At 37.9% G+C, this 12,678-nt stretch overlaps 1 protein-coding gene across 2 annotated transcripts in view; it reads right to left on the bottom strand.

Annotated features, from left to right (window-relative positions):
- Positions 1 to 12,678, bottom strand: part of VEZT (vezatin, adherens junctions transmembrane protein) — a 50,385-nt gene that overhangs the window by 22,147 nt on the left and 15,560 nt on the right. For both annotated transcript variants that reach the window (XM_021390021.1, XM_021390100.1), the window contains exons 3-5: positions 6,017 to 6,106; positions 3,821 to 3,996; positions 918 to 1,193 (exon numbers count right to left, since the gene is read on the bottom strand). In XM_021390021.1, the coding sequence (XP_021245696.1) occupies positions 918 to 1,193; positions 3,821 to 3,996; positions 6,017 to 6,106 (542 nt within the window). The remainder of the gene's footprint in view (positions 1 to 917; positions 1,194 to 3,820; positions 3,997 to 6,016; positions 6,107 to 12,678) is intronic.

Below are 12,678 nucleotides of genomic sequence, written 5' to 3'. Positions count from 1 at the left end.
TAGAGTAGTTGCTCTGGCACGAACCACTTCTTGGTGCACACAGGGGAACTTCTTAGTGGTTTTAGAAAGAAGCCAACAAGATTTAGTTGCTGGCATTTCCCACCTTCTTTAACCTCAAGTCTAACTGACTCAGGTACATGTCTAGAAATAGGTTGCTACAAGGGAAAAGGACACATGGCAATGAGAGTGGGCCTTGGGATCACTGCACACACTGATCACGTTCTAACATTCTTCAATGCAGCAAATGCAAAATTACCCAAAGAGTTAAATATTACCCACGGAGCTAAATAACAAGGAAAACTTTAATACCTTAAGTGGACAAGAGGCAAATCCAAGAGTAAATAACTTAAAATTCTAAACATCTTAACAACAAGATGCAAGAAAATAAAAAGGGATTGTAATTTTTTTGAGGTTGAAAATGACCTCTGAATAGGCTTTGCTGATTGCTATGTTCTCATTACTTCAGACCATTATTTGATAATTTTGAAGTAATCTTGTTTTCTAAAATATGAATGATTACTTGCAGATCAGTTTGGTTACATGGATTTGGTAATATGAGGCACAAAAAACCATGAAGCAAACAACCTCCTAAATGCCTCCCCAGAATGGTAACTAAATTGGTTCTAAGTCCTTTTCTTTGGGTATTTCATTGCTACGACTGCAGGAGATTTTCAGTGTCCAGTAAAGATTTCTTAATGCTCCTTCAGGATGCATTGTTTTAAGAGTGACTTGTTAGGATTCATACTTGCACACTGGTGAACATAGCTATGATAATTATACCATTTTACATAAACGAAAAGCTTTAAGTAGTACGGTTTTCAGCAAATTCACTTGTTGTGGGAGACAGTGCAACAAGACTATGTCAGAAGACATCTGGCTTAAACAGATCTGTGTATTAAAGTGAAACGTAGACTCACAGGGTAAATCCTCTGGAAATTACTTCAGTCTCTTGAATGAGCCGTAGAGCTTTCCTTACAAGATTAGTAAAAGCTCGACTATTTGCTACTGTTTCTTCCAGCTGGGTACAGTATTTTTGCAGGGACATTTGCAGCTTGGCTGTCCTCCATGTGGCCCACACTCGAAAGACTGCATACACAAGCAGAACTAGTCCCCACGGTAGCCACGATGACTCCTTCAACCATGAAGGAAGCACAAGCAGGGCACTTACAAAGGCAAGCAACAGTGAGACATCCCTGCAAACAGAGAAAGTAGTTTCAACCATGGGCTCCTGAGGTCAAACAAGTGGAAGTACATGTAGATTCTTAAGTGAGCTGTAAACACCAGAAAATACTAAGTTGCAGACTGAATGTACATACACATGATATTACACCTTCAGTATACTCTAAGGAAACATTTATCCAGCTTTTTAATGGCACAAGTAGAAGAAAGATATACCACTTCGAAAGGCCAGTTTATTCTATATGACTTTAAAGCAAAACAAACAAAATCTCACAAAGCCAAACCCCAATGTGACTACTCAGCATTATAAGCCAGAGTGGGTAGGAATGGGAATATCTGTATTTCCTGGTTCAAAAAGTACAGTAGGAAAGGGTATGGGTTTTTTGGAAACAAAACCCTCATGTAACACTAGCTTTATTTTTTGCAGTTTGACTCATTGAACTTGGATACCAACAGACCACCAGTTTTGAGCACACTCTTATGACAAAGACAGAATAATTATTTTAGATGATTTGGTGGCCTCTGAAAATCCTTAAAAAACAGAGTAATTAGTATCTCAGTTCACTTAAAGAACATTCCCAAAACCTTGTAAGGCTGTTATTTTCATCTAGAAAAAGATCTACATCAATAAGTAACTCCTAGGAAACACACTGTGTTTCACATGTAGTATTATAGTTGCAGTTTTGTAAAATTGTGACAGTCTTCACAGAGATGGATGGGATATGGGCTTCAACCTACATAAAAAAACTTCAATCTTTGGAGTTTTTGAAATAGAAGTATTATTTTTCTTCCCCCCCAAAATAAGACATGGCTCTGGGTTTTCTAGTTTCTGGACAGTTCTGCAATCATTTTTCAATAAGCTTTACAAAAGCCAGCTCTTTAGGTCTAGTGATAGGTTTCAGCAAAAGTCTAGAGTTAAAATATTACAGATACGTAAATAACTTTAAAGAAGGAAAACACAGTCTGTAACTTCATTGGTATATTTGGAAAAAAAAAAAAATCCGCCCCAAAATCCCCAAAATGAAACACTAGAAATGGCCAAAGAGATCAGTTCATTGATTTTCAGTTTCTGGTTATCTAGATCATCACTGACAGACCAAAGAAGATAAAGAAGATGCCAAAACACACCCACGTAGTTATTCCTACTACTACGTATCCTTAGAGTTCCAAAGATTTCCCCCAAATTCAGTCTAAATCATTTGCAAAGTAATCAAATTATTTTTCTTCATATTTTCCCTTCTCTGCACAGACTGATCATCACTTTCTTACTACCTTCTACTCCCCATAAAACTGTTTCATACCATCTCAGTTTTCTCCATTCTGGCCAAACAATCCTTTCTACCTCAAATGCTTCCAAAAGACTGCATTTTCTAAACTCACTATTTTTCTTGTTCTGTACTTTTTCTAAATTACCTGTAACTCACAAAAAAATGGCATCAAAAATCAGAGGCAACACACAGGGGAACAAAAAAAGTTAAATCCCCTATATGTCTTGCATATAACAAGGATTGCAATATAAGATTTTCCATTTACTGACTTTTTCAATTTATGCTTCGCAACAACATGAAGATCCTTCTCTGAAGTAGTACTGTTTACCCAATTGTTCAGCTTTATGTTGTTAATTTGATTTTTCCTTTCCAAGTGAAGTATTATACACTTGTCTTTATTGACTTTTCTAATGATTTCAAGGTATTTCTGCAAGTTGTCAAGATAATTTTGAACTCCAACCTACCAAAATACTTAAAAATTGGCGTCATACGTAAGCTAAGCAATATTCACAAATGTTGTCGGTGTTCTTTATCATCTGAACAGTTAAAGAAACAATGAATTGTGTTAGGACCAGGAGCAAACCACTGGAGAAATGTGATTTAAACATTCTTGTTTGACAGAGAATGTCAATAATGACATAATACATCATAAACATTTTTCTTCTTTGGTTAACCAGCTGAGAATTTACAATAATTCCATACATGATCCTAACATATGTAAGAAAACATACCACTGGCCTGTGCTACAAGATGTTGTTATCTACTGATGCCTGCCCATTTCTCAGTAAGTCAGTCTGTCAGACCGTCCACCATTCCTACTGTTTTTCAAATACAGGTGGTATTTGTTTAGACACTGTTGCAGCTAGCTCCTTCAGTATTCCAGGATGAGTTTCACCAGCCTCTTCTAATTTCAGTGTATTGTATTTAAATGTTCTTTTGTCTGTTCTTCTAGTATGCTACACCCATGAATAGTAATTGCCCACCCTTACAATTAACATACTTTATGAAGACCACAGTGAAAAAGACACTTCCCAATTCAGTCTACACAACTATGTCTGATTTATTAAAATCACCCTCACATGGCTTTTGAAATTCATGAATTCATCAATGTTAAGCTTTTCTTCATGGCACGTGTTAGGGTTTGTAAGTACTGACTTACTCTTATGTAGCTATCTCAGATTAAAACTCACTCTTACAATAAAATGCCAGAGGCAAAACCATGTTTATCCATATATGTGAGTAGTAATGGACCAAAGACTCAAAGATCTGAGAAAAAAAAAGTTACTATATTGCTGCATTTTATGTAAAGAACATACAATTTTTTTGTTGTTGTTTAACAGTGAACACAGTAACAGATACTCTCTGTACAATACCAAATATTAGGAGTTGCTAGGGAGCGTAGTGTTGGAAGCTGTCCATTTTCCTGTTGCTTACACTGCCCTGCAGACAGGATACTCGGGTCAAGGAACTCAATCAGTTCCACATCCTCCTGCAGCAGAACTTCCTGTTGCAGGATGGTACGGAGTGTGTCAAATCGAAATCCAACATCCTTACCACAAATAAGCAGAAGAAAAAACAAATGTTAGTAAAGAATATGCAAACTCTTTAAATTAAGTTATGACAATAAGGAAAATATCCAGACACCCTACACTTCACTGACAGCTAACTCTACTTGAAGATTACAGAAATATTTCAGGTACATCAGTAGTGGCTACCGCACTTTTTTAAAACGTGCTTAAATTTCAAAACTCACTTTCTATCTATTACTTCAGCATTGTGGGGTAATTCACATTGACTTTGTGATCAGATCTAGACAGTAACGATATTTGGAAACATGCCACAATTATGCCAACATATTTGCATAGGAACTGGAAAGGTAATGCATCTATAGGAAGATCTTAAAGCAGCAAACTTCATTTTTTTGTCATGACATAATTTAAGTCATTAACAAAACCAAAATTAGTCAACAAAATGTGACCTGTGGACATTTAATAACAAGAGGGTCAATGCACTAGACTCAAGCCCCCACGTAAAGCTGTGAGTTCTCTCCTGCAGAATTGTGACCATTCCCAGTCCAAACACAAAAGAGCATGAGCCTCTGAAGAACTCACACTTGATAAACTGCAGGCGAACTTCAGCAAGTTACTTACTCATGGACTTAATACTATGATAAATATATGCTATTTTTCCCCTACAGCTACACCTCTTTGAGACAATAGACAATTCTTGAACAAATCTATAAATCAGAAAAGCCCCCCCGAGATCTTAACTTGCGTATCACACCAAACTATAATCACAGAACCCTTCAAATTGAGAAGGTTATAGAAGGACCCAAAACTGAATGTGTGGCACCTTCGCATTTAGCTAGATTACAGGAAGGAAAGGAGAGAAGTTAACAAGTTAACAGAAGTTGGACATTTCACATTACAGAATCTTTTTAGTCTGCATTGACAAAATTAGATTATTTATGAAAACCTAGGCTTTCACGAACTAGCTAGTTAAATTCCTTACATTGTTATTAATCCACACAACTTGCATTCTACATTTACTGGAAAACACTGTTTTAGGGTTGTGTTCAAGAGGAAACTGCCCTCCTCCAACATATCCTGCATCATTTCATTACCCTAAAAGTAGCATGCAGCAGGAGAAACATGTTTTCCATATTCTTTGGTTGAGTTTCCACCTCAAGAAATTAACGCTAAATTAGCTGTGAAGACAATACTTCTGATTCAAAGAGAAACAAGGAGGATGGGAATCAAAAAGACAACCAGTGATCAGTAACGAGACATTGCAGAGATTTTGTCTTCCTGAGAAAAGGAACAAGTGATTAGCAATTAGACTTAAAAGAACTCTAGAAACAGAAACTCCTAATTTCTCATATTGCTCAACAATTTTTTTTTCCCCTAAGCTACATATACTTATTTATTCTTATATCACAGTAGGAAAAACAAACTTCTAACTATTAGATTCTGGAACAGTCTAACACAACATTTTCATGGTGGTCCATTAGTTTGCTTTGCTTTTCCCAAATGCAAAAGCACTATGGAGAACCGAGCAGAAACAAAGCACATAGCCCAGGACAGGCCCAAGAGTGCTAGGGCTGCCCAAGCACACTGCTATGCTTGAGCTAAGAAGCTGTAAGAGAGGGCAAAGCGGTATCAAATGATGTTCTACAGTCTTTTGTCTTGAGCTGTGCCTGCAAGTCACTGACTGCAACTTAGGGACTTTCTCAGTGTCTCTGCAGTGTCTTCTACTGAATGGGGCAGTTATAATGTAAATTAATTCTTTTCAGCTTTCAAGAATTTATTTAATTTCTGACCATCTCTTCCATATTTTGAATATATTCAAGCCGGCTACTGACAGTTTTCCTTTATTGTGTGTATGCCCAACTTGCCTGGCATCTTACCTCTGAAAACCCAAATCAGTATTACCTAAAGAATAACTAAAAACTCTAAGAAGAAAAAAACAACAGAGACGAAAGATGGTGCTTGGAATAGAAGGTACAAAGGAGGGGAAGACCTGTGAATTAGGAAAGGAAATTATAAAAAAAGGAAAAAAAAATCCCTTACCAATCGGTGAAGTATGTCATCATTTTTCTTATACTGTGGAAAGGGAAACCAACTTCTGAAGAACTCAACTAGCTTTGACAGGATGCTTTGCTGAAAGGAACAGAAATTATTTCCATTAAAAAAGAAAAAAAGGAAGAAATAACAGACAGACAATTTCTTTATTTCTGCATTTGATTTCCTTGTTAACTCAGACACAAGTACCTGCAAGGAAGTTTCCCTTCTTCTATTTGGCCTAACTTCAGAGTATGGGAACATCTGCTTCCGCTAGTTTGCCTGTACACAAGACTGTAAAATAAAGCTTCATTCACTCCACCTATTGAATGTAATGAATTGTTATGTTGTACTGTTAAAAATAAATACAGCTCGAATTTGTTTGATCTCAGGCTCGCAATGACTGCCTCAGTATGAAAGATTTTCTGTTTTCTTAAGGATAAAAAAAGGAGCGATGTTAAATGGCTGACAGAGACTGAAGAAAAGTGGAAGACTGGGAGAGGAACAACCTCTTATGAAGAAAGGTTGAGCTTGTTTAGCTTGGAGAAGAGAAGGCTCTGGGGAGACCTCATTGTGGCCTTCCTGTACTTGAAGGGCGCGTATAAACAGGAGGGGGAACAATTGTTTACAAGGGTGGACAGTAATAGGACAAGGGGGAATGGTTTTAAACTGAGACAGGGGAGGTTTAGGTTAGATATTAGGAGGAAGTTTTTCACTCAGAGGGTGGTGACGCACTGGAACAGGTTGCCCAAGGAGGTTGTGGATGCCCCATCCCTGGAAGCATTCAAGGCCAGGCTGGACGTGGCTCTGGGCAGCCTGCTCTAGTGGTTGGCGACCCTGCACTCAGCAGGGGGGTTGAAACTCAATGATCTTTGAGGTCCTTTTCAACCCAGGCCATTCTAAAAAAACAAAAAACAACAACAAAAAACACCCTCTCCTTGGAGGACAAGACTCTGAAAGATGAATGAAAAGAACCAGGGATGTGTGATTTTAACAGGAACCGTATCAGAAACTCCCTGTCATACCAGCATTTCCTATTACATACTTTTCTCTCCATGTTGCTTCTCCCATGCCATCTAAATCCACAGCTTCATCTGAGCTGTAAATGTAACTTGGAACAACACTAGTTAGGGGAACCTGCTCTCTGTCACCACACATTTTACTCGCACGTCCTCCTAAAATACACGAAAATATCACAATTAAATAGATGCATGATTCTGCTTCACTTTGCAGACTTTGAATGAAAAAGGTAAAGTTTTGGACAGACATCGTATATCTACTTTCCTCAGACTGAGCTGTCAGGAAGTATTTTTCAAAGTACTTATGACTACTTCACAAATTCTGAGGCCCTACATCTTAATCTTCAAACTGCTGACATATAGTACAGTCAATTGAAATGCAGGCCAAAACAATTTTAATTTTGAAGCACTTACATTTTGTGCCATACTGTTTTGAAAAAAAAAAACCAACCCAAAAAACCCAACAGACAACCCCACATCAACAATAAAAAACAGACTATACGAGCTTAGTCTATAAATGGTATCTGCATTAAATCAGCTTCTTCCTTTTCTTCTCTCTCTTTTTTTCTTAAGACAGAGAAGTGTAAAAACTGACGTTTACTGCGTACAGCTGAAAGGTCACTTGCCCAGAGGAACTGACACTGAGCTTCTGACGTTGGGATTCCAGGTACAACCCTGTCCCAATGCAAGCTACAGAAATGCTTCTGAAGCAGCTGCGTGGTAAGAACAACACAAACTTCCCACCGTTCTTCCAATTCTAAGGTTGGAAAAGGAAGAATAAAATTAAACAACAAAAGTATTGAGCTGTGGTTAGCCTGGGATTTTTTTCACATAAGGCCAGTGATGGGCATCAGAACAGACAGACGGATCAGTTTAACAGCCCTCTGAAAAGCAGTGACAGAAGTTCGACACAGGACAGAATGGCTTTGAGCAACACTAGAAACTGTCCCTCTGAAGCCTTTATGATTCACAGGACAATTTTGAATACACTCACTTTTGCAACCATTTAGGTAACCTAACTCAAGTTTTTCTTGTATACACTTTTCAGTATACAGTTACAATTACAGACCTGTGTCAAAAAGAATTATTAGACTAGTAGACAGACAAACTGACAATATGGCTTTTGTAATGATGCTTCTTCCCAGAACACAGCTATCACCATGCCTTGTTAAGAGGGGCTACACTAGCAATTCACACTACTTAGCCTATAGAATAAATGCAGATGAGGATTTCAAATACGTTACAGAACGTTATTTCAAGTGCAACATGGATCAAGATATCAAAAAATAAGGCCTGTTCGCCTACTATTTTCTACCATTACTATCAGTAATGCTGCTAAAAGCAAGAATCACTTTTGCTATATGGGCAAAGAATTCAAGGCTACTCAAGGGCACTGCTGTAAATCTGAGGAGGAGAAGGGTATCACAAACTGCAGCAACAGGTCATCTTTCAAGGTAGAGTTTCTTGTAAAGTGGTGCACATAAAACAAAATTATCTGATGTCAATTTGTGAAAAATTGAGACAAAATAGACAAAGCCTTTGCCCTACATTTGAGTAGCAGACAAACACTTTGTTCCAAAGTACTCATCTCAGTACAGTGAAATGCAAAAGGAGCTGTCCATTTAAAGCGATGCCTCAGGGAAACTATCATTTCCAACTGCTCGGCCCTCTGAAGTTCTCCTGTTTTTATCGTAAGCATTTAAATTTACCCCAAAGACAGCTTTAAACTGCTACCAGCTGACTAAACTAGACTGTAGAACTACTGAAAAAAACAGACTAATGTTTTACATAACTGTTTGGTTTATTTGCCATGTTTTAGATTAAAAATAAAAATATGAGCTTGCATAAATGCTCAACGGGCGTGTCAGTGCTTGAAAACACAAAACAAGACAACCCACTGTCTTGGGCTGTGACCCAGTAGAGTGCAGTAACACATTCAATTATTCAGATCCTTGGAACAGTGTCTCACAGTCTGCACTCCCAGTGGGAGTGTTACTGGCAAGTAAAACAACTTTCAGCAACACACAAGTCAGGTCATGTTGCCAGCGCTTCTGGAGTATTATTCTTATAACATCAGAACGCAAGTCAGTCAAATGAATTCTCTTAATAAGCTTAATAAGTAATTATTCTTAAGCTTATTACTACGCTGAATTAACAGAATTAGAGAAATCCACTGCCTAACATTAAAAAAGTAGAATAGGATGTTGAACATTGTAGGTTCATTCATTTTGAACCTAAAATAAAATTCTTAGAAATATTCCTCTTCTGTGCAGGGTGAACTTGAAACGGCAATCTAGCAGTAACTAAAATACCATTATTAATATTGGCACCTTCCAATTCTATGCAGTTCAGAAAGTATTTATAATACTAAGCAGTAAATACCTTCCAGCTACTCCAAGTTGGCATTACGTAGGTGGAAGTTGTAGACAAAGGCAAAGACTTGTCCCTCCTTTCCAATTTCTGTGGATGGCCTCAGCACAATTTTAAGTATCTGCCCCCAGTACCTGCCTTGTTCTAGAGATGAATTACCACATCTGAGGCAGGATAAAGCATGACAGCAAGATCAGTCAAGACACTCAGATATACACAGTAGTCTAGGAAAATGTATATGCAAATAAACATATTCCTTAAAGATCAATGAGAATTACCCAAATAATTCAGGGTTTAATTCCAGAAAACAAATCTAAGACTTCTTTCAAACAGTGCTTTAGAACATCAAGTGACCGTAAGATCAGAACTTTGGCTGTAACTTTCTCCTGAGATCGGCACAGCCAGAAGCACTGCACGTATAATCACCACGCTAAATCACTTCTCAGCCCTCAGAGCACAGTCTTGAAGTACCTTTACAGCTTTTCAGTTTAAAGTTCATTAAGACCATGTTCAGGACACAAAACAAAATAAAACTAACCAACAAAAAAACTAATTAAGGTAAGCTTCAAATTCAGCCGATGCCTCTATCCCTCACTAAGCCTGAACCATACGCACTGCTTTGTAGGAAAGTAAAACACAGCAACATTAGTATCAGTCACTAGGAATGTCTTTATCTCCTAGATTCGTTTTTCCAATCCACTAAGATCCCACACTAGATCTTTACCTTGCCAAAATACTGTTGTACGTCACAAGATTGTACCTGGACAGGGATTCTACTTGACTGAATACAAGAGGAGTAAACAATCCCAACTCAAAGACAAAGCAATACTGCAACTTTTCTAATAGGAGTTTTCCACTATCAGTCAGCTGGCAACCTAGAAAAAAATATTATTCTACTTCTCTCTTCAGGAACATTATTTGTCTCCTTTTCTAGTCAGAACAAATCTTATATTTTGTAGGATGGGATGAAGATGGAGAAATAAAGCAGAATCGGATGCTCCCCCTAAAAAGGTAATCACCTTTTAAAGAAAAGAGTATCGTTTCAGATGCCAGGGAGTTTCAGATCCATTAGAAAACACAGGAATGACAGATGGACTGTGATAACCTAAGAAAGCCAAAACTCTAATTGTTTATGCACTTGGTCTGGACTGCGTTTAACACTAAAATATCTTTTAAATTAAAAAAAAATGTTTAAGGAATTTGTAAACTTGCTTTTCAAAACAGAAAGAAAACAATACCCATGTACTAGACATTGTTCAGCATGGAACACCTACTCCCTGTGATTACGTTATTTACCTTATACTAAAGACTCAACTAAGATCATTTCACATTAGGAGAGGGTACGAATTCAGAAATCGGAAACCATTTCCTTCCCAGATACTTTATAATTTCAGTAGACTACATCAGCAAATAGTGAGAGAAGGGAAGTGATGATAGTCTGATCTAAAAATGAGGAAATGACTGGATGGGAATTGAAGTGATTTGCCTGTGTACATCATAGAGAAATTGTAACAAAGCCTCAGATCCTCCTTATTGCAGTGTACTTCTTTAAATATGTGGCCAGCTGTCACTCTCCTTTTGAGCAATTTTAGCAAAAATGGGACATAAAAACAGACTTTCTGACGTTAGATTACAAAAAATGTTCCCAAATTACTGAAACGACGACTAGAAGAATCTATGAAATTTTATCACTACCAATTACACACAAGTTTCTTCCTCTTTTCCCCACCATGCATCCTTGTCTAGACTGAGATGAGATGGTATGAATGTCATCCTGGTATTCGTAAGAGATGTGCAATCCATTTTCACACACCCTCTGCCTTCAAGTTGCCCAGCAAACCATGATGAATTACTTCAACAGCTGATGTAATACCAGAGGACTTCCTCCCACAGTAGTAAAATTAAGGGTAAGATACTTGAGGGGAAGCAAAGGAGAAAAAATAACAGAATCTTTGAGGCTTTTAAAAGCAGTACGTTCTCACACTTTTAAGGTTCTTAAACCTATAGTAGTTCTGTATTAAGTTCAGTGGAAGTTATATATACAAACACAGCATCATACTGCTTTACTGACTTCCATAGTCGTGAATATGCAAAATAAAGTAATGCAACATTTTGGTAACTACATGTTCTTTCTCCAGATCAGAAAAAAAACTGATGTTATCCACATCAGTTCACACACTTCTGAATCCTACCTACCTAAGACTGCACAGAGCAGAACAGATTAAAAAGCCCTTGAGATAGAAGTGCTTGTGACCTAAAAGATGGAGGAACAAGAGGGACACATTCAAAACTGGAAGTTTTATGCTGAAATAAAACCTAACTAATTGTGACTATTACTTGGCTCAGTCCTTGAAGTATCTTAAGAACTATTTGAAAAAAAAAATCCTAAGAAAAATATCAGGTCACTTCATTCACTATATGATCCCCCAACCACCACATCCTGCAGGGAGACCTTCTGGAGATCTCAGGGCCACTTGTATCCCACTGCTCCCCAGTTCACTGCTAGCTAAGCAAGAAAGGTGGAACACTGTGGAGTAGGGAAGCAGAAGAGGTTACAAACAAGAGGGATGGGGTTGTGAACCTCTGATTTGAGGGCAGCTGTAGAGATTTAAAGCAGGAACAAACATAGAAAACAGCTCTGAAGGAAGGCTAAAATCCATAGCAAATGAGAATCAGATGGCCTGAAGAGTGCAAAGATGTAAGCCATAGTAAACGGTGGGGAGAAGGGAGAGAGAAATGCAAACTCTTCAGAAACATCACTACATCAGTCCACAAGATGTTGTTTTGAGTTCCTACCTGCGCGGTACTGCCCAATGGCCCCCCCAGCCCTGCCCCAGCCTGCAGTGGCCAGGACAGAGAAGTCTGCATGGAGGACCCTTCCTCCTTCTAATTTGTGCATGCCCACAGCTAAATAAACTCTATGCTGCAGAAGAAAAGTAGGCAGGCAGAAAATAACTGCTCTTAGCATGCTCCATCTAGGTGCTAAGGAGAAGACAGACAGACTGACTATGGAATTTTCTATATACTTGCTCTTTTAGGTCCAGCAAAGAGATTCCTACATCAGCTACCTCAAGACCGGAACTTCCTCACCCACACTAGAGATCATCAGCTGAACCACATGGCCTATATACTAACAGTAAAATCCCATTTATTTTAATAAGAGAAACAAAAAATGAATAGACCACTGTAGGTGTTAAGTGCCAAATTAACGATATAAAAATTTTTACAGCATTACCATATTTCAGTAGTCTCCAAGCTCTTAATTCTCAAGAATACTTCTAA

This window comes from Numida meleagris, chromosome 1 (genome assembly GCF_002078875.1).
Source record: "Numida meleagris isolate 19003 breed g44 Domestic line chromosome 1, NumMel1.0, whole genome shotgun sequence".
In the NCBI taxonomy this organism is placed as follows: domain Eukaryota; kingdom Metazoa; phylum Chordata; class Aves; order Galliformes; family Numididae; genus Numida; species Numida meleagris.
This window is presented reverse-complemented; position numbering and strand designations above follow the sequence as displayed.